Consider the following 21,945-nt stretch of genomic DNA (forward strand, 5'->3'; position numbering starts at 1 on the left):
CAGACTGAACTGACCAATAGGTTGTTAGGTACCATCAGTAAAACGTAATCAGTTTGATTTTGTGCACACAGTTGACCACTCTCCCTACATCAAGGCACTTTCCCCTGCGGCCGTAGGAGGTATAACCCCTGCCCCTTCACTTCGTTCCCCCACTGCCTTCTACGGATCTAAACGGCCCTTCCAGGTGAGGCAGAGATTCACCTGCAGCTCTTCCAGCCTGGTAGGCTGTATTGTGATGTGCTTGTTCTATACAGGTGAAACCAAGCAGAGACTAGACAACTTTGTTTAGAGATACAGCATGGTAAAATAAGCCCACGCTGCCCGATTATACACGTGATCAAATAACCTACTAACCCACACGACTTTGGAATGTGGGTGGAGAACGTCAGGAACTGAATCCAGGTTGCTGGTACTGCAATAGCTTTGTGCTGCCCTGCTATAGAGTCATAGAAAAGTGCAGCACAGAAACAGGCCATTCAGCCCATCTAGTCTGTACCAAACCATTTAAACTGCCTAGTCCCATTGACCTGCACTGGGACCATAGTCCTGCATACCAATCCCATCCATGTGCTTCTCCAGACTTCTCCTAAAAGCTGCAATCGCACTCATACACCCATTGCTCTGGGGGGGCTCATTCCATGCTCTCACAACCCTCTGAGTGAAGAAGGTTCCCCTTAAACTTTTCACCTTTCATCCTCAATCCATGACTTCTAGCTGAAGTCCCACCCAGCCTCTGTGGAAAAAGCCTGCGTGCATTTACCCTATCTATACTGTTCATAAAGATCTCCCTCAATCTTGTACGTTCCAAGGAATAAAGTCCTAACCTATTCAATCTTCCCTTATAACTCAGGTCCTCCAGACCCAGCAACATCCTTGTAAATTTTCTTTGTACTCTTTCACTCTTTCAGTCTTATTTACATCTGTCCTGTAGGTAGGCGACCAAAACTTTCTACAACTTCAACATAGCATCCCATCTCCTGTACCGAATATTTTGATTTATGAAGGCCAATGTGCCAAAAGCTTTCTTTACGACCCTATCTACCTGTGACATCACTTTCAATGAATTACGGACCTGTATTCTCAATCCTTTTGTCCTACCACACTCCTCAGTGCCCTACCACTCACTGTAAGACCTACCCTAGTTGGTCCAACTGAAGTGCAACACCTCGCAGTTGTTTCCGTTAAATTCCACCTGCCTTTTTTCCAGCTGATGCGGCTCTCTGTGCAAGCCATGATAGCCTTTCTCAATGTCCATTACACTTGGTGTTGTTGGCAATGATTTATGATTTAATGGAACCTATTTTTTTTAAAAAACTTTTTTTATTGAGTTTTCAAATAATTACAGAAAGAAAAAAATATTTAAAAAATATACCCTTCCCCCCTCCCCTTAGCCCCTCCCCCTAACATCCCTATAGAAAAAAAAGAAAGAAAGAGTGCCTGGATATCGGAAGATCCCCACATGCTCCATGGAGTTCGTAATAACTTTAGTATATATATTTATTTCTTTCCCCAAATAACCAATTATTTTATCTTTGGAGCACCTATATATTTAATCCTGTCTTTTGTAAATAAGGGCGCCAAATTTTCAAAAATGTTTCATATTTATCTCTTAAATTATAAGTAATTTTTTCAAGTGGAATACAGCTGGAAGTTTCATTCTTCCAACGATCTATACTTAAGTATGCATCTGATTTCCAAGTAACTGCAATAGCCTTTTTGGCTACTGCCAGTGCAATTTTTATAAATTCTTTCTGATATTTATTCAATTTGGGTTTCGATTTTATCCCTTCAATATCGCCTAATAAAAATAATATTGGATTATGTGGAAGTTGTGTTCCAATAATTTGTTCCAATAAAACTCTTAAATTTGTCCAAAAAGGTTGAATTTTAGAACAAGACCAAGTAGAATGTAAAAAAGTACCGATTTCTTGGTTACATCGGAAACACTGATCGGATAAATTTGGATTTTATTTATTTATTTTTTGTGGTGTAATATATAATTAATGTAAAAAATTATATTGCACTAATCTTAACCGGACATTTATTGTATTTGTCATACTATCAAGACATAGTCTTGACCAATTTGTTTCTTCAATTTTAATATTCAAGTCACTTTCCCATTTTTGTCTTGACTTCTGGACTCCTTGTTTAATTGCCTGTTTTTGAATCAAGCTACACATATAAGAAATAAATTTTTTAGTTTTTCCTTTTTGAATTAAAGTTTCTATTTCATTAGATTTCGGCAATAACATTGTTTGACCTAATTTTTCTCTTAAATAAGCCCTTAATTGGAAGTAACAAAAAAGAGTGTTGTTTGATACTTTATATTTATTCTTTAATTGATCAAATGACATTAATATACCTCCTTCAAAACAATCTCCTATATATCTAATCCCTTTTTGAAACCAATTATATAAAAGTTGATTATCCATTGTAAAAGGAATGTCTATTTTGAATTAAAGATCTCTTTGCTAATAAAGATTTCTTTGTCTCATCATCAACATTTATCTTATTCCATAAGTCAATCAAATGTTTTAATATAGGAGATTCTTTCTTTTCCCGTATCCATTTAGATTCCCATTTATATATAAAATCTTCTGGTGTATTTTCTCCTATTTTATCTAGTTCTATTCTAATCCATGCCGGTCTATCTTTCTCAAAAAAAGATGCAATAAATCTAAGTTGATTTGCTTTATAATAATTCTTAAAATTTGGAAGTTGTAACCCTCCTAGATCAAATTTCCATGTCAATTTTTCCAATGATATTCTTGACATTTTACCTTTCCAAAGAAACTTCCTCACATATTTATTCAACTCTTGAAAAAACTTCTGGGGTAGTTGTATTGGTAGTGATTGAAATAAGTATTGTAATCTAGGGAATATATTCATTTTTATGGTATTTACTCTACCTACTAATGTTATTGGTAATATCATCCATTTATCAAGATCTTCTTGAATTTTTTTCAATAATGGTAAGTAATTTAATTTATATAAGTTCTTTATATCATTATCAACTCTTATACCTAAATATTTTATACCATTTGCTGGCCATCTAAATTGAGTTATTAATCGACATTGACTATAATCTCCTTTAGTAAGAGGTAAAATTTCACTTTTATCCCAATTTATTTTATAACCTGATATTTTTCCATATTCTTCTAATCTATAGGATAATTTACGCAACGAGTGCAGTGGGTTTGTTAAATAAAGCAGAACATCATCAGCAAATAAGTTAATCTTGTATTCTTCCTGATTAACTCTGAAACCCTTAATATCTGGGTCCATTCTAATTAATTCAGCGAATGGTTCTATCGCCAACACAAATAAAGCAGGTGATAATGGACAGCCTTGCCTAGTTGACCTTGTTAACTGAAATGGTGTTGAAATTTGACCATTTGTCACTACTTTAGCTTTGGGATTAGTATTTAAGGTTTTAATCCATTTTATAAAAGATACTCCTAATCCATATTTTTCCAATACCTTAAATAAAAAATCCCATTCCAATCTATTAAATGCTTTTTCTGCATCTAAAGCAACTGCCACACTCATTTCGTCCCTCTTCTGCGCTAAATGAATTATACTAAATAACCGAGTTACATTATCTGCCGATTGTCTATTTTTAATAAATCCTGTTTGATCCATATGTATTAATTTTGGTAAGTATTTAGATAATCTGTTAGATAAGATTTTTGCTATAATTTTATAATCAGTGTTTAATAAAGAAATCGGTCTATATGATGATGGCTTTAAAAGATCTCTATCTTTTTTTGGCAATACTATTAAAATAGCTGTCGAAAAAGATTCTGGAAGTTTATGCGTTCTTTCCGCTTGATGTATTAACTCCATAAAAGGAGGAATTAATAAATCTTTAAACTTTTTATAAAATTCAGGCGGAAAACCATCTTCTCCTGGAGATTTATTACTTTGAAATGATCCTAAAGCTTCTTCAACCTCTTTCAATGTAAAAGGCATATCTAATCCCTTCTGTTCTTCCGTATTTAATTTTGGAGGAGTTATTTGTGATAAAAACCTTTCTATCTTGACAGTATCATTTTGTGATTCTGATTTATACAACTCAGAATAAAAATTCTTTAAAATTTCATTAATTTCTAAAGGTTTATAAGTAATTTTATTTACTCTTGTTCAAATTGCATTTATTGTTTTAGAAGTCTGGTCTGTTTTTAACTGCCATGCAAGGACCTTATGTGATCTTTCACCTAGTTCATAATATCTCTGTTTAGTTCTCATAATTGCTTTTTCTGTTCGATATGTCTGAAGTGTATTATATTGTAACTTCTTATTAATAAGTTGTCGTTTTTCTTCTGTCATATTTCGAGATTCTTTTTCTAATTTTGTAATCTCTTTTTCCAATTGATCTATTTCTATCATATATTCCTTCTTAATTTTAGAAGTATAACTTATTATCTGACCTCTCAAATATGTCTTCATTGCTTCCCGCAATATAAATTTATCAACTGAATGTGAATTTGTATCTAAAAAGAACTGAATCTGCTTTTTCATAAAATCACAAAAATCTTGACGTTTTAGTAATATTGAATTAAATCTCCATCTATAAATTGATTCCTCTTTATCTATCATTATCATTGTCATTATCAAAGGAGAATGATCTGACAGTATTCTCGCTTTATATTCCATATTTTTCACTCTATCTTGAATATTCATTGATAATAGGAAAAAATCTATCCTTGAATATGTTTTATGTCTATTTGAATAAAATGAATAATCTCTTTCTTTTGGATTAATTCTTCTCCATATATCAATCAAATTTAAGTCTTTCATCAATGATAGAGTTAATTTTGCTACTTTTGATTTTGTGACAACCTTTGTTGATCTATCTAAAACTGGATCTAGACAAAAGTTAAAATCTCCACCTGTTAATATTTTGTCATGTGCGTTAGCCAAATTCAAAAAGACCTCTTGTATAAATTTTACATCATTTTCATTTGGTGCATAAATATTCATAAGAGTCCATAGTTCCGAAAAAATTTGACAATGTATAATTGCATATCTCCCCGCCGAATCAATTAATACGTTTTGTATTTTAATTGGTAAGTTTTTATTAACCAAAATTGTAACTCCTCTCACCTTTGAATTAAATGAAGCTGCAATAACATTTCCAATCCAGTCTCTTTTAAATTTCTGATGTTCTATGTCTGTTAAATGTGTTTCTTGTAAAAAAGCTATATTTGTTTTCATTTTTTTAATGTATGTTAAAATTCTTTTTCTTTTCACCGGTCCATTAAAACTTTAAAAATTCAGTAAATTAGTCATTATTTTTAATTATGTTACTCCAATCTATAATAATACCTAATCTTTCAACTTTCGTGGTATCTTGGGAAATCTTTTTAAAATTCTCCATGTTGCTATGTGTGTCCCCACCGATCATCCAGGCAGAAAGATAGAAGAAAAATAGAGTATAAAGAAAAAAACAAAATACCCCCCTACTAATGTTGTGAAAAAAAAGAACACAATGTTACCCCCCTCTGTTGTACGGGTCATGGCAATCGCCATGCTTACACACGTGAATCCCATAGTAATCGATCCAAAGCTCCCCAGCCCCCCCGCAACATAAAGTATATATATAAGAAGAAAAAAATACTATTCTCAATTAGTATTTCTGAAATTTTGCTTTTTTTGATGAAATTTTTCTAATTTACACATTATTTGCATCAAAGTCTTTTCTATATTTCCAGAAAAACTTTTACCTTCATCTTCGTCTGATTTTTCCAGAGAATCTGAATCTACCTCAGATTCACTTTCACTTTCGGTTTCAATCGTAACTGGGATTTGTAGTTCTGGTTGCTCTCGTTTGCACATGCTCCTTCCTTCACGTTTGCGCAGTTCTCGTTGGTCGATGTTGCTGCAGTTTCCTGTTCTGTATCGCCAGTGGTAAAATGTACCTGAGCCCGCGCTTCTTTGGCAGAAGTGGGCCTTGATTCTGTTCCAACTTGCGTTGTCTTCACGGTAGTAGTTTTCTTCATCTTCTGTTTGTGAGGCATAACTTGAAACAATCCAGAGTAGTTTATAAGTAACTTTTAGAAAGTATTGACTAACTTTTCTTCACTTAAACATTAATTTATTGATTTTTTACAGGAGAGCTGGGTTCCAGCGTCTCGATCCTACGTCATCACGTGACGTCCCCCCATGGAACCTATTCTTAAGATCAGTCTATCCCTTCCCTCCTACATAGCCTTCCAGCTTAGAGCATAAGGCCATAGGAGCATTTGGCCCATTGATTCCATCATTCCAAGAAGGCTGACTTATTATCCCTCTCAACCCCATTATCCTGCCTTCTCTTCATAATCTTTGACACCCTGACTAATCAAAAATCTATCAACCTCCAACTTGGCCTCCACAGCCGCCTGTGGCAATGAATTCCACAGATTCAACACTGTCTGGCTAAAGAAATTCCTCTCATCTCTGTTTTAAAGAGTCTTCCTTCTATTCTGGATATCTTTTTTTAACCATCCATGTGCCTATCTAAGAGTCTGTTAAAGGTCCCTCATTTGCCTGCCTCTACCACCATCCCTAACAGCACTCTTTGTATAAAACCTACTCCTGACATCTCCCTGTCCCCCTATATTTTCCTCCAGGCAGCTAAATATTATGCCCCTGGAATGATACGAACTGTGTTACTGTGCCTCTATTTAATGATGGTCTGAAGGAAGGATATGTTAACTGCATTAAGCACGTGTTCTTTACTGCCCCCTCAGTAAAGCACGAGCCTGGTGCTGAAGATGCTGCAAAGGACGTTGCAGAGAAACCGAGCTTGGCGAGGAAGGCTCCGTCTGTGCCAAAGAGTGTTTCTGTTGCTGAGCTACTCCGGGAGCTCAGTTTGTGCAATGACGACGAGCTGCTGTTCCTTCAGCTCCCTGACACATTACCCGGCCAGGCTCCCACCCATGAAGAAAAGCCAGTCAAAGTGGAGGTTCAAAGCGATGACGGGCAGACCGTGTTACTGAAACAGGAAAAGAATCAGGTCTGTGGTGGACAATTCCTGGTTTCACTGTAGGGGTCTTTCAGGTTATCTTCACTGGGCAAGTTTTCCCAAACTTGGATAATTAGTCATACAGCACAGAAACGGGCCCCTTGGCCCATCTAATCTGTGCCGAACTATTAATCTGCCTACTTCCATCGAACTGCACTTGGATCGTAAACCTCCTTGCCCCTCCTGTCCATGTACCTATTCAAATTTCTTTTAAATGCTGAAATGAACCCACGTCCACTACTTCCTCTGGCAGCTCATTACACACACTCACCACCCTCTGATTGAAGAAGCTTCCCCTCCGGTTCCATTAAATATTTCACCTTTCACCCATGATCTCTAGTTCTAGACTCACCCAACTTCTGCAGAAAAAGCCTGATGCATTTACCCTATATATACCCCTCATATATTCCTCTATCAAATCTGCCATCATTCTCCTATGCTCCAGGGAATAAAGTCCTAACCTATTTAACGTTACCCTATAACACAGCTCCTCAAGTCCTGGCAGAATCCTTGTAAAAAAATTCTCTGTACTCTTTCAATCTTTCCTGTGGGTAGGTGACCAGAACTGCACACACTACTCCAAATTAGGCATCACCACCATCTTCAATATCAGCCCCTGTACTCAGTATATTGATTTGTGAAGGCCAGTGTGCCAAAAGCTCTCTCTTTATGACATGCTCGTGAGAGATTTAGAAATTTACCTACTGTTGTTCTGTTATGTGTTAAAGGTAGTTTTGGCTCAGAGTTCCATTTGGAATATAATCAATGTATTGTGATATAGTCTCTAAATAGAGAACCAGTTATTGGCTAGAATCTGATTGTGATGTTCACATAGAATATACTGTAACTGGTTTATATTTAGAGTAATGAGAAGCTTAGTGGTTAGGTGATATCTAGGAATGTATGAATCTTGGAATATAAAGTAATATTGAAATATACAGAACATAGATAGATACTTTATTCATCCCCATGGGGAAATTCAACATTTTTTCCAATGTCCCATACACTTGTTGTAGCAAAACTAATTACATACAATACTTAACTCAGTAAAAATATGCATCTAAATCACTCTCTCAAAAAGCATTAATAATAGCTTTTAAAAAGTTCTTAAGTAGTTTACTTAAATACATTAAATACAATCAACCCCGGCACTTTAACATATCTTACTCCTGGCGGTTGAATTGTAAAGCCTAATGGCATTGGGGAGTATTGACCTCTTCATCCTGTCTGAGGAGCATTGCATCGATAGCAACCTGTCGCTGAAACTGCTTCTCTGTCTCTGGATGGTGCTATGTAGAGGATGTTCTGGGTTTTCCATAATTGACCGTAGCCTACTCAGCGCCCTTCGCTCAGCTACCGATGTTATACTCTCCAGTACTTTGCCCACGACAGAGCCCGCCTTCCTTACCAGCTTATTAAGACGTGAGGCGTCCCTCTTCTTAATGCTGCCTCCCCAACACGCCACCACAAAGAAGAGGGCGCTCTCCACAACTGACCTATAGAACATCTTCAGCATCTCACTACAGACATTGAATGACGCCAACCTTCTAAGGAAGTACAGTCGACTCTGTGCCTTCCTGCACAAGGCATCTGTGTTGGCAGTCCAGTCTAGCTTCTCGTCTAACTGTACTCCCAGATACTTGTAGGTCTTAACCTGCTCCACACATTCTCCATTAATGATCACTGGCTCCATATGAGGCCTAGATCTCCTAAAGTCCACCACCATCTCCTTGGTCTTGGTGATATTGAGATGCAGGTAGAAACAGGCTGTGTGGCTCACAATGTCTGGCCTATAAACAATTAGGCAATCAAATGGCCAACTAATCTACTCCCCTCTGCATACACAATGTCCATGTCCTTCCATTTTCCTCACATTCATGTGCCTATCTAAATGTTTCTTAAGTCTATAATGTATCTGTCTCTACCACCACTCACTGTGTATAAAACCTGTCCCTCACACGTGCTTTGAAATTGCCCCGTCTCATTTTAAATCAGGGGTTCCCTACCTGGGGTCCAGAGACCACTTATTTAATGGTATTGGTCCGTGGCATAAAAATGGTTGGGAACTCCTGGGTGCCCTTTGGTTTCTGACATTTCAACTCTTGGAAAAAGATACTGTCTCTACTCTATCTGTGCCTTTGATAATCTTATAAACCTCTATCAGATCTCCCCTCAGCCTCTGCTCTCCAGAGAAAACAACCCATGTTTGTCCAACCTCTCGTTATAGCACATGCCTTCTAATCCAGGCAGTATCCTGGTAAACCTCTTCTGCACCCTTTCTGAAACCTCAACATCCTTCCTATAATGTAATATTGAAATAGAAGGGAATACTGGATAGAAAGAAACATTTCATTATGTTATAATCTGGTGAGTTTCACTATTTTCCATCCCATAATTTTTGTGGTATAGAAATGCAGATACTCTCTACATGGTCTGGTGATAGTGGAAACTGCTCTTGGCCTGTACAGATGATTACATGTGTTTGGTTAATTAAATTCTTCATCAGTCTGTGTGTGTGTTTGTGCTGCAGGAACATAAACAAGCTGAAAATACTTGCTCACTGATGGATTTAACAGAGGGTCAGATTGGGAAACTACTGATCAGGAAGTCGGGGCGAGTGCAGCTTGTTCTGGGGCAAGTCACCTTGGATGTTACCATGGGAACAGCCTGTTCATTTCTCCAGGTATGTACCACATCACGATTTTTGCATTTCAGCAACGGTTTGCTTTAACAGTTCATTGGAGTGTTACAGAGTGATTCCATGCTGAAACGGACATTTGCTCGACTTGTTCCAATCATTTGGATGATTTGGGAAACCTCAGGCATTCCCAACCTGGGGTCCACGGACTCCTAGTTAATGGTGAGGCTCCATGGCATAAAAGAGGTTGGGAACCCCTGCTGTAAAGTGGTCAGTTTATTTGTTCAAGGATGTTCCACTGCTTGTCAGGGAAAATGCCATTAGGTCAAGGTTAAAATATATTTTATTATCAAAGTACATACATGTCACCACATACAGCCCTGAGATTCATTTTCCTGTAGACACACTCAGAAAATCTATCGAAATGTAAGTATAATAGCATCAATGAAAGATCAACCTGAGTACAGACAACAAACTGTAAATGCAAATATAAATAAATAGCAATAAGTAATGAGAACGTGAGATAATAAGATAAAAAGTCTTTAAATTGAGATAATTGGTTATGGGAACATCTTAATGATGGGGTATGCGAGTGTATTTACCCCTTTGGTTCAAGGGCCTGATGATTGAGGGGTAGGAACTGTACATGAACCCGGTGGTGTGAGTCCTGAGGCTCCCGTCCATTCTACTTTAGATTTTCTTAAAGTTTTGATAGCTGTTTTGTCTTCTTGCCACCTTGGTGAAGTAGGCAATGCAAAGACCCCACCCACCCTAGACATTCCCTCATCTCCCTCCTCCCATTAGGCAGAAGATACAAAAGCCTGAAAGCACGTTACACCAGGCTGAAGGACAGCTTTTACCCCACCGTTATAATTCAATTGAATGGTCCCCTAGTATAAGATGAGCCCTTGACCTCACATTCTACCTTGCACCTTATTATCTGCCTGCACTGCACCATCTCTATAGCTTGAGATTCTGTTATAGTTTTCTCGTGTATTACCTTGATGTAGTGGTGTGATGAAATGATCTGGATGGCCTCCAGAACAAAGTTTTCCCACTGAACCTTGGTGCATGTGACAATAACAAGTTAATTTACTATTTGATGGGAATGGTTCAGCATGGACTTGATGGGCTGAATGGCCTGTTCCTTTGCTGTACTTTTCTATGACAATAGGTTGATGATGAGTATGCTACTGTGAACTGTACTTAATACTGAGAGATATAGAGGCTGCTTTGTCATTCAATCATAGCTGATTTTTTTATAGCCCCATTCTCCAGCTTTCCCCCTGTATCTTGTAACCCCATTGCCAATCAGGAACATAGAAAACCTATAGCATAATACAGGCCCTTCGGCCACAAAATTGTGCCGAACACGTCCCTACCTTAGAAATTACTAGGCTTACCTATAGCCCTCTACTTTACTAAGCTCCATGTACCTATCTAAAAGCCTCTTAAAAGACCCTATCGTATCCGCCTCCACCACCATTGTTGGCAGCCCATTCCACGCACTCACCACTCTCTGAGTGAAAAAACTTACCCCTGACATCTACTCTGTACCTACTCCACAGCACCTTAAACCTGTGTCCTCTTGTGGCAACCATTTCAGCCCTGGGAAAAAGCCTCTGACTATCCACACGATCAGTGCCTCTCTGATCATCTTGTACACCTCTATCAGGTCACCGCTCATCCTCCTTCACTCCAAGGAGAAAAGGCCGAGTTCACTCAACCTATTCTCATAAGCCATGCTCCTCAATCCAGGCAATATCCTTGTAAATCTCCTCTGCACCCTTTCTATGGTTTCTACATCCTTCCTGTAGTGAGGTGACCAGAACTGAGCATAGTACTCCAAGTGGGGTCTGATCAGGGTCCTATATAGCTGCAACATTACCTCTCGGCTCCTAAATTCAATTCCACGATTGATGAAGGCCAATACACCATACGCCTTCTTAACCACAGAGTCAACCTGCGTAGCTGCTTTGAGCATCCTATGGACTCGGACCCCAAGATCCCTCTGATCCTCCACACTGCCAAGTGTCTTATCATTAATACTATATTCTGCTATCTTACTTGACCTACCAAAATGAACCACTTCACACTTATCTGGGTTGAACTCCATCTGCCACTTCTCAGCCCAGTTTTGCATCCTATCAATGTCCCGCTGTAACCTCTGACAGCCCTTCACACTATCCACAACACCTCTAACCTTTGTGTCATCAAATTTGTCTTAAGTTCACCCAATGGCTTGGCCTCCATTGCTCTCTGTATAGCAACAAATTTCACAGATTCACCACCTGATTAGCTGAGGAAATTACTTCTCATCTCTATTGTAAATGGACATCCCATTATTCTGAGGCTGGCAGATTGGCTCTTGGCACATTACTTAATTAAGCCCGACTGGGATATAGGCCACCAACAGTAGCTCACCAGAGCGCTCTGTCATGGACCAGTCTTTCACATTGTCTCCAGGGGTAGCCCATCTTGGTGTATCCTTCCTCTCCCAGGGATATGGTCTTTGGAGCTTCTGTTGGTGTTTCTGCAGCACTGGGCTTTTACGGAATGGGTTTTCTAACCCCATAACCAACCCTACTCCTTGTGCAGCCAGGCTTGGGACCATTCATAGCAATTTCTTGGCACTGTGGCCTTCATAAATCAGAGTATTGAGTACAGGAACTGGGATGTTAAGTTGAGGTTATATAGGATGTTGTTGGCGAGTGTGGAGAAAATTCGCAAGAATGTTGCTGAGACTTGAAGGCCTGAGTTATGGGGAAATATGTAGGATTATGGGACTTTGTTGGCTGGAGTCAGGCTTTATGCTTTGGCTCTTGGTAGGGTCACCCATACCAAACAGGTCAAAGGGTAGAGGCCAGACTAAGGGTGGTCCACCAGTCCTCCAGGTTTGGGGGTTCTGCTCACAATTAACAACCCTGACTGCTGTTTCCGTGACAATTTTGTTTTGACCAATGAAAAATCCTTCTACATCTGTGTGTGATTGTATTCCTGACTCCCACCCGGAACTTGCATGACTGATTGTAGTGAAATCTGAGAAGAAGCTACTGACATGATGTAGGAAACCCTGAGCACCACCAGAGATGGAAGACCTTCATTGCTGCCTTAAACGCCAGTGGTGTAATGGGCAGGAAGTAAGTAAGCTAGCACTGTAGCATGTTTATGCTAATGTGTGCTGACACAAGGTCTCATTTGTTTTTGTCCTTAAAACTATCAAATCCTCCTCCTGACTGTTCTATTTCTGTCTTTTCAGGAGTTGGTTTCTATTGGAATTGGAGAGAACAGGACAGGAGAAATGACGGTGCTAGGACACATCAAACACAAGTTGGTCTGTTCCCCTGATTTTGAAACTCTCCTTAAGCAAAGACAGTAGCTGGAAATCTAAGATCCAAATACGGTAATGAAGATCTTGCAAAGGAAAGCCAGCTTGAGGTGCAAATGGCCTCTCCAGCTGAAGAATGTCAAAAGGCTTGGCAGAGGAACGAAAGGACAGTTCTCAGAAAAGACAAGAGCAAAAGTTCCTCTTGGATTATAATGTGACATGATGGGAATTAGTCTGGGTTCATTCTCCTGCAAATAGTGGCTGATGTCACTGCAGGTGTGACTGTGGAAGTGATTTCAGGTAGTTACATCTTTGGTAATTCAGAGGAAGTGAGCGTCGAAGCTCACTGGGGTTATAACACCCACGAGGAGTGGAGTTTCTTGGAGTCCAGGCTCTGTGTTTACATTCGCACTGTATCACTTTCTTTGTGTTGATGATAGCAAGACCTTGCCTTCTTCCTCAGCCAGTGGTTGGGACGGGAGATGTCTTAGTGCCCCTAACACAACAGTCAACTCTGATATTGACTATTGCTCAGACTGGTATGTTCCCTTTTCTGCTGAATGTTTTGCAAATGTATGAATTATTTAAATATGCTTTAAAATGTTTTAATAGAAGGTGTAACTTGTTCCCAAGAGCTGAATATACTTGAGTATTCTAACACAGCAATTCGACTTTTTATTCATAGCGAACCATAGCACAGAAACAGGCTGTTCGGCCCATCTCCTCCATGCTGAACTGTTATGCTGCCTAGTCCCATGGACCCCCGCCTGGACCATCGCCCTCCATACCCCCTCCCATCCATGTACACATTCAAACTTCTCTTAAATGTTACTATTGAACCATCTCTGCTGGCAGCTCATTCTAAACTCTCCCTTAGGTTCTCCTTAAACGTTTCACATTTCTCCCTTAACCTACGATCTCTAGCTCTAGTTTCCCCCAACCTCAGTGGGAAAAGCCTGCTTGCATTTACCCTATCTACCCCTCAATTTTGTATACCTCTATCAAATCTCCCCTCATTCTCCTACACTCCAGGGAGTAAAGTGCTAGCCTATTCAACCTTATAAACTCATATCAAGTCCACACAACATCCTTGTAAATTTTCTCAGTACTCTCAGCCAGCCAGTGGCATAGTGGTGTAGTGGCATCAGCGCTGGACTTCGGAGCGAAGGCTCCTGAGTTCGAATCCAGCCGGCTCCCTTGCACGCTTTCCATCCGTGCTGGGTTGAGCATCGAGCTAGCAACTCGGCCTCATTAAAACAAGAAAGCTTGCTAAGAAAACGCCATCACGACAGCGTCCCAATGACTCCGCTCGGAGTTAAGGGCTTTCTTCTTCTTCTTTCAATCTTACTGATATCTTTCCTTTAGGTAAGTGACCAGAACTCCAGATAATTACTCGTGATTATTTTAAAGAACATAATCATGTTATATAATCCAGGAATTGCAATATTAACAAAAATCAGTGAATCTGCAAGTTGTAAACGGTGCTTTATATTTTACCAGCAACACTTAACCTCCAGTTTTACCACTCATGCCTGTAGAGACAGGATCATAGCCCATGACACTTCACCTTGCTTTAACACAGCTTAAAGCATGCTGTCCAAACAGCAGGCAATGTCAAATGTGATGGGAATCAAAATCAGGTTTAATATCACTGGCATATGTCATGAAATTTGTTGTTTTGCAGCTGCAGTACAATGCATTACATTAAATTGCAATAAGAAATCTTTTTTAAAAAGTAGTTTAAAGAGCAAAATAGTGAGGTAGTGTTCATGTGCATTCAGAACTCTGGTGGAGGAGGAAAAAACTGTACCAAAATCATTGAGTGTATGTCTTCAGGCTCCTGATGGTAGCAATGAGAAGAGGGCATGTCCTGAGTGATATTAATGATCGATGGCACCTTCTTGAGGCGTGACGGATCTGACTGAGTTTACAACCCTCTGCAGCTTTTACCGGTCCTGTGCAGTGGCCCCTCCCTCCATTCCTGTCCATGATGCCTCCAGCCAAAATGCTCTCCTTCCTACATCTGTAGGAACTTGCTAGAGTCTTTGGTGACGTACCAAATCGACTCAAACTCCTAATTAAATGTAGTCACTCCTTGTAATCTCATCAATATGTTGGGCCCAGGATAGATCTTCAGAGATGTTAACACACAGAAAGCTACTCACCCTTTCCACTGCTGACCCCTTGGTGAGGACTGCTGTGTGTTCAAGGAGAACGTGCAAACTCCTTACAGACAGTGGTGGATTGAACCCAGATTGCTTGCGCTGTAATAATGTTACGATAGCCACCACATTATTGTACTGCCTAGATGTGGGTCCCGTATCTAAGGAATGTTGGGCTGGCATGAGGGAGGGCCAGACTAGGATTGCAAGAACGATCCTGAGAATGAAAAGGTTATGAGGATCATTTGATAGCTCTGTGCTGTATTTACAGGAGGTTAAAAATATGAAGGGGGATCTCATTTTTTTTAATTAATATTATTTATTTATTGAATTTTAGAAATTACAAGAATAAATGTAATAATGAAATGGTAAGAAAAGTGATATTAACCCTCCCCCCTTAATCCTTATCTAAAGAAAAAAAAAGAAAGAAAGAAAGAAAAGAGAAGAAAGATTGCCTGGATATCGGAGGATCCCCACATGTTCCATGGAGTGGGGATCTCATTAAAATCTACCGAATATTGAAAAGCCTAGATAGGGTGGACATGGGAGGATGTTTCCAATAGTGGGAGAATCTAGGACCACAGGGCACAGCCTCAGAATAGAAGGACGTCCCAATGGAACAGAGAAAAGGAGGAATTTCTTTAACCAAGGGTGTTGGATCTGTGGAATTCGTCCTCCACAGCCACCTGTGACAATAAGTCATTGAATGTACTTGAAGTGGAGATTGATAGGTTCTTGATTAGTCAGGGCATCAAGGGTTACGGGGAGAAGGCAGAAGAATGGAGTTGAGAGGGAAAATAAATCAGCCATGATGGAGCAGATTTGATGGGCTGAATGGCCTAATTCTGTTCCTATGTCTAATGGACTTTCCTTTCCCGAAGTTCAATATTCCTTGGTCTTACTGTCATTGAGCGCAGGGTTGTTGCGACACCACTCAACCAGCCAATCTATTGCATTCCTGTACACCGCCTCCTTGCAGTCTGAGGTTTTGCCAATAACAGTTGGCAGAATGCCAATTCTGATGCCAAAGGTTCAAATGACGCCCCATTACTCAAGGTAAGCAGTTATATGGGTCAAAAATAATTGCGGGAGACGTGGAGGGATTTTCTGTAACAGAACAAAGGCATTGTGTGGTCTAGGATTTAACGGGCAGAATTCCTAGGCAGTAAAAAAAACATCCTTGATTCAGCGTCGTCTTTATTTCAAAAGGCACAGTGTGAAATTACAGAATGTTACTGTGAAGATGTACTGTGTCTCATTGTAGTTAGAGGGTACATTCTAGTACATCTTATTGGTATCGGGCGTTCCATGTGCTTCAAGTGGCAGGGTGGAGATGTGTCTCTACCAAAGGAGATATAAGGCAATCCTTCACACTGCAGGTCGCAGGTCACCCTTGGGCAAGGTGTGCACCTGCTTGACATACCCCCCCACCCTGGATCAGTTCACATGAAGTCATGGGAGAAGGTGGTTGTATGAGCAGCCGGTGCATATCACATGTCCTGGTTATGTGACCACTGATGCCAGGCAATCTCTGAAGAGTATTGATAATGGCTGGGTGCACCTGACTGTTAAAGACACTGCCCAGAAGAAGGCAATGACAAATCACTTCTGTAGAAAAATTTGCCAAGAACAATCATGGTCATGGAAAGACCACCATCACCCACGTCACATGGCCATGTGCTGGCTCTGTGAAAAGGCTCTCATGAACACTCCTAGCCATAGAGAATTATTATAAACTTACACAACAGAATAGGTCCCTTGGCTCAGTGTCCATTTTAACCCCCAAACCACTTTCTAGCCCCAGGACTGTAGCCTTGTTGATGATAGCCCTTTAGATGCACATGCAAGTTTTTTTATTTTGAGAGATTAGAGATCAGTTTTATTTGTCACATCGATACATAACAGTAAATTGCGTCCAATCAAATCACTGAGTACTGTGCTGGGGGGCAGCCCTCTAGTATCGCCATAGTTCTGCCGCCAACACAGCGTGTCCACCATTGCTAATCCAAACCCATACGTCTGTAGAATGTGGAAGGAAACCAGAGCACCGAGAGGAAACCCAGTGTTCACAGGGAAACCGTACAAACTCCTTGCTGACAGTGGTGGTAATTGAACCCCAATTTGGCATGGTAAAGCCATTGCACCAATCTCTACGCTACCATGGGGAGGGACATACAAACTGCCACAGACAGCAGGAATCAAACCCTTGTCGGTGGTCGATGGTGCTGTGAAGCATTACACAAACCACTATGCTACCATGGGGAGAATGTACAAACAGGAATCGAACCCCAAAGTGATCAATGATGCAGTAAAGCACAACACTAACCACTACGCCACCATGTCACTGATTTCCGCCTTGAGCATCTTTTTCAAACAGAATGTTGGCATCCCCTGGGCATAAAACAATATCCTCAACTTCCCTCTAATCTTTCTACCAGTTACTTCAATTTGTGTCCCTTGATTACTGACCTTTCCCTAAACCAACATGGGTTGTGTGTGTACACTCCATGGCCTCCTCTACCATCAAGATGAGGCCACATGCAGGTTGATGGAGCAATACCTTATCTCCCGCCTAGGTAGCCTCCTACCTGCCGGTATGAACATCCAACTCACAGACCTCCGTTGATACCCCTGCCCCCCCTTACCCCATCTCTATCTATTATTTTAGTCTGGTTCTCTTTCCCTCTCTTTCCCCCCCTCACTATAATCTCCCCCAGCCCTACCTTTCTTTCTCTTTTATTTCCCATAATTCTCCACCTTCCCCCTAGCCCATTTCCCTCCAGCCTATCACTTCCCAGCTCTCTACTTCATCCCTCCCCCCACTTCTTATCCCCCCTCGACCATCCCATGTTACTTCACTCCTGATGAGGGGTTTCGGCCTGAAACGTCGTCACTACCTCCTCCCATAGATGCTGTCTGGCCTGCTGAGTTCTGCCAGCATTTTGTGTTTTTATTCTTAAAGAATGAAAACTAGTTGAGAAAATAACCAGAATTCCCTTTGTTTATTTGGGACATTATGCCATTTAATTGGGACAGGAGACTGCTGCTGAACAGTTTTTAACTAGCGTCAGCTGCATGTGTTTCTGTTCAATCAGCAATAAGACAATTCGGAACTGTTTCGCTCACTGCAGTTTCAAGCATTCAGGCTTGGAGATGCCAGAAATAGCCAGGAGTGAAAATGAAACGATTTCACTACTTCAATGAGTTAGGAACTATGAAGATTTTGAAGGTATTGACAATCATCTTGAATGTTACAATGAAAATAAAGGATACAATGTAAAGCATTGTATGAAGGCAATCTATTATACGCACTAGGTGTATGTTCTGATTTTGTTCATTTACAGTCAATCAAAACAACATGGCAGCATTCACTGGATGAATTCCTCTGTCAATGACTATTAGGAACTATTACACAGTTTTGTTATAGTACTGTAGTAGTTTTAGTTCTAATTCATTTGGTATTTCATTTAAATACCTAATTTGTTACTCAGTTAAACTTTACCTTGTCTTTTTTTAAAATTTTTCCATAAAAATTTAAATTTGGGCCACTTAATTGGCCCAAAATGTACTGGTTTTGTCTGATGTGTCCGAATTAACTGGAATCCTGTGTGTGTGTAGTGCAGAAAGAGAGGAAAAATAGTGAGCTGTTCATGGGTTTAAATGTACATCATGGTTCTGTTCTTATTTGAAATTCATTGCAGCTGGGAAGCAATTAATTAGTTAACTGGAAGTTTAAAGTAGATTTTTATCGAAGTACATTTATGTCACATTAACTGCCTTTCATTTTCTTGTGAGAAGCAATCAACAGATGCAGCACGTCTGAGGGATCGACCCATCTGCAATGCAGAGTAAGCTCCATAAAGCTGCAATTAATCAAAATCTGAAACAATCTCAAAAAGCTGGAAATACTCAGCAGGCCAGGCAGCACCTTCCAGAGGAAGGAATGGGAGTGATTAGCGTAATGCTTTTACAGTGCCAGTACCTCAGGTTCAATTCTGCCAGTGTCTGTAAGGAACATTTTACACTATAGTATCGTCCATGATGTTGTGCCAACCTTTTAACTTAATCTATGATCAATCTAAGTCTTCCCTCCTTCATGGCTTTCCATTTTTCTGTCATCCATGTGCCTAACTCAGTCTCTTAAATGTCCTTACCTCTCTGCCACATCTGGCAGGGTGTTCCACATGCCCAACACACTCTGTGTAAAGAATTTACCTTTGATACCCTCCCTGAACATTCCTCCAGCCACCCCTCGTATCAGCCATTTCAATCCTTATCTTCTGAAGAGCATCACACACAGCAAAGCATCTAATATTTTGAACTTTATTGAAGAAGCAGGGTTAATGTTTCTGTTTATTCAATACTGTAAACTCTTCTACAATTTAAGGGCAGAACATGCAGATTGTTAACAGAAGTCTATTTAAAAATCTGCATAATGTCAGGAATATAAGACCCCCACAAAGATGGGCAGCACAGTGACCTGGACACACGATTAGCAGTTTGGGGCTGTTTGTGAGAAGGCTTCGAAAGATCTTGAGATAAAAATCATCTGTATCCTTGGAATTTTCTAGACATAACTGCAGTAAATGGAATGCTTTTTCCTCTTCTAACAGCCGGACTTTCTAATGTAGTTAGCCATCTGAAATGCCTTTTTATTCAAAATTCCTCCATGGACACCCCTCTTACCCATAATCATGATGAAGATTTTCTTTGACCTGGCAATGGCTATGCTATGGCAAGGATTGTTACCGTCCCATCTTTTCATCCTGATGTCCATGGTGTAATCCCCATCCAGGTGGAAGTTATCACGGATGACAAAGCACTTCTTGCCGCCAACAGTGAGTCCCTTGGTTAGGAAGGTCTTCCGCTCATTGCCGGTGATAGCTTTGATTTCCTTCAAGCTCATTTGCTTAAACAGCCCATCGTCCTTGGCAGCCAGCAGCCTGGGACATGAATATGCCAATACGGCTGCATCTTGGCACAACCCATCTGCAAGTAAACTCCTCACGTACTCCTCCCAGCCCAGCATTCTGTGATTCGGTAGTTAGGGGCATGAACAAAGGCTGAATTTGTCACTTTGAGATTGCTCTGAATGGTAGCCGCTGTGTGGTAACCAACGTTAGGAGAAAGCAAAGAGCTCAGGTCCACAAGATCAAGCTCAAAGAAACTTGAAAAAGGCTAATCTCTGCATGTCACAAACAGTGGGCAGTGACATCACAGGACATTTATGATGTCATAATAAAGTTTGACATGTTTAATGTTTATTGCTTAGCATATTTCTACAGATGTTTTGTCAAGTTGTCTCCAACAGCTGCTACATGTTACTCAACTCATCGAAGCCTTGCACAATCTTCTCCCACAAATCTCTCATCCTCAAATCCTTTAAGATCCCAAATCTCCTTCAGTTTTACCATTGGCAGCCAATGTCCAAGAATCAGCTACAGAGTTCCTCTCGAAAGCCTCTCTTCCCTGTTTATCTCCCTTAAGATTCCCACCTCTTTACAGTTCATTGGCAAATATAATTGATATTGCTCCTGTCAAACACTTTGGGATGTAATTTTTATGTGCTATTTTCAGAATCGGGTTTAATATCACTTGCTATGTCATGAGTTTTGTTATGTGGCAGCAGTACTTTGCGATACATAATAAAAACTAAATTACAGTAGATGAAGATAATACTTTATTGATCCCAAAGGAAATTAGAATGTCACTGTAGCATATATACAAATATTAGAAAAGAAGTAAGAATAAAAGATGGTGCTTCAAACAGTCTAACAGGAGGGGGTGGGGGGGGGGGGGGGAGTCATCATTTCCCCGGCTATAGGTTGATTCATTATAGAGCCTCATGGTCGAGGGTAAGTATATATTTGAAAAAGTTAATTAAGTAATGCAAAAAGAAGGGAAAAAAGTAGTGAGGTAGTGTTCATGGGTTCAATGTCCATTCAGAAATTGGATGACAAAGGGAAGGAGCTATTCCTGAATTGTTGAGTGTGTGCCTTCAGGATCCTGTACCTCCTCCCTGATGGTAGCAATGAGAAGAGGGCATGACCTGGATGATGGTGTCCTTGATGATGGATGCCATCTTTTTGATGCATTGCTCCTTGAAGATGTCCTGGATGCTGGAGAGGCTAATGCCATGATGGAGCTGACTTGAGCTCACAACTTTCTGCAGCTTATTTTGATCCTGTGCAGTATCCCTCCCCCCACCTGGCGGTGATACAACCAGTTACTATGCTGCCTGCCGTGCATCTGTAGAAATCTGCGAGTGTCTTTAGTGACATACGAAATCTCAGACTCCTAATGAAATATAGCCACTTTGTAACTGCGTCGATAGGTCCTCAGAGATGGTGACACACAGGAACTTGAAATTGCTCACTGTTGATGTTAATGGTAGAACATAGAGCAGCCCTATTGTGTGCAGCAATCATTAGGCCCCATTTTTATTTCCCACCCTAACCTGGTTTCCCATATCTCTATAAGTCACCACTCCTCCCCAAATTTACTACACCCCTACTCAGAGTGGGGTTTGTCACTTGTGTTCAGTGTTGTTCTGCTGAATAATGCGGCTGTGCTACGCTGGCCTTCAGCGTAGTGATGACACAGCCTTCAGGGTGTTGGCTGTTGACGCAAATGACGCATTTCACTGTATGCTTCAATGTACATAAGATAAATCATCTTTAATCTACTTACCAGTGGCTAACTATCCCACCAATCTTCACATCTCTTGGGGATGTGGCTGAGGTCAGGATCAAACCCAGGTCCCCTGGAGGTGAGGCAGTGGCCCTAGTAACTGCGCCACTATGCTGGC

At 40.4% G+C, this 21,945-nt stretch overlaps 1 protein-coding gene and 1 pseudogene across 2 annotated transcripts in view; one reads left to right on the forward strand and one right to left on the reverse strand.

The window, feature by feature from the left end:
• Positions 1-13,637, forward strand: part of polr3d (polymerase (RNA) III (DNA directed) polypeptide D) — a 39,802-nt gene extending 26,165 nt beyond the window's left edge. For both annotated transcript variants that reach the window (XM_073061531.1, XM_073061540.1), the window contains exons 7-9: positions 6,735-7,000; positions 9,540-9,692; positions 12,907-13,637. In XM_073061531.1, the coding sequence (XP_072917632.1) occupies positions 6,735-7,000; positions 9,540-9,692; positions 12,907-13,026 (539 nt within the window). In that variant the 3' untranslated portion in view covers positions 13,027-13,637. The remainder of the gene's footprint in view (positions 1-6,734; positions 7,001-9,539; positions 9,693-12,906) is intronic.
• A 2,382-nt stretch (positions 13,638-16,019) lies between these two features.
• On the reverse strand, positions 16,020-20,166 carry LOC140729437 (profilin-2 pseudogene; annotated as a pseudogene).
• Between the last annotated feature and the right edge of the window lie 1,779 nt (positions 20,167-21,945).

The sequence above is a fragment of the Hemitrygon akajei genome, chromosome 1, assembly GCF_048418815.1.
Source record: "Hemitrygon akajei chromosome 1, sHemAka1.3, whole genome shotgun sequence".
Taxonomy (NCBI): Eukaryota; Metazoa; Chordata; class Chondrichthyes; order Myliobatiformes; family Dasyatidae; genus Hemitrygon; species Hemitrygon akajei.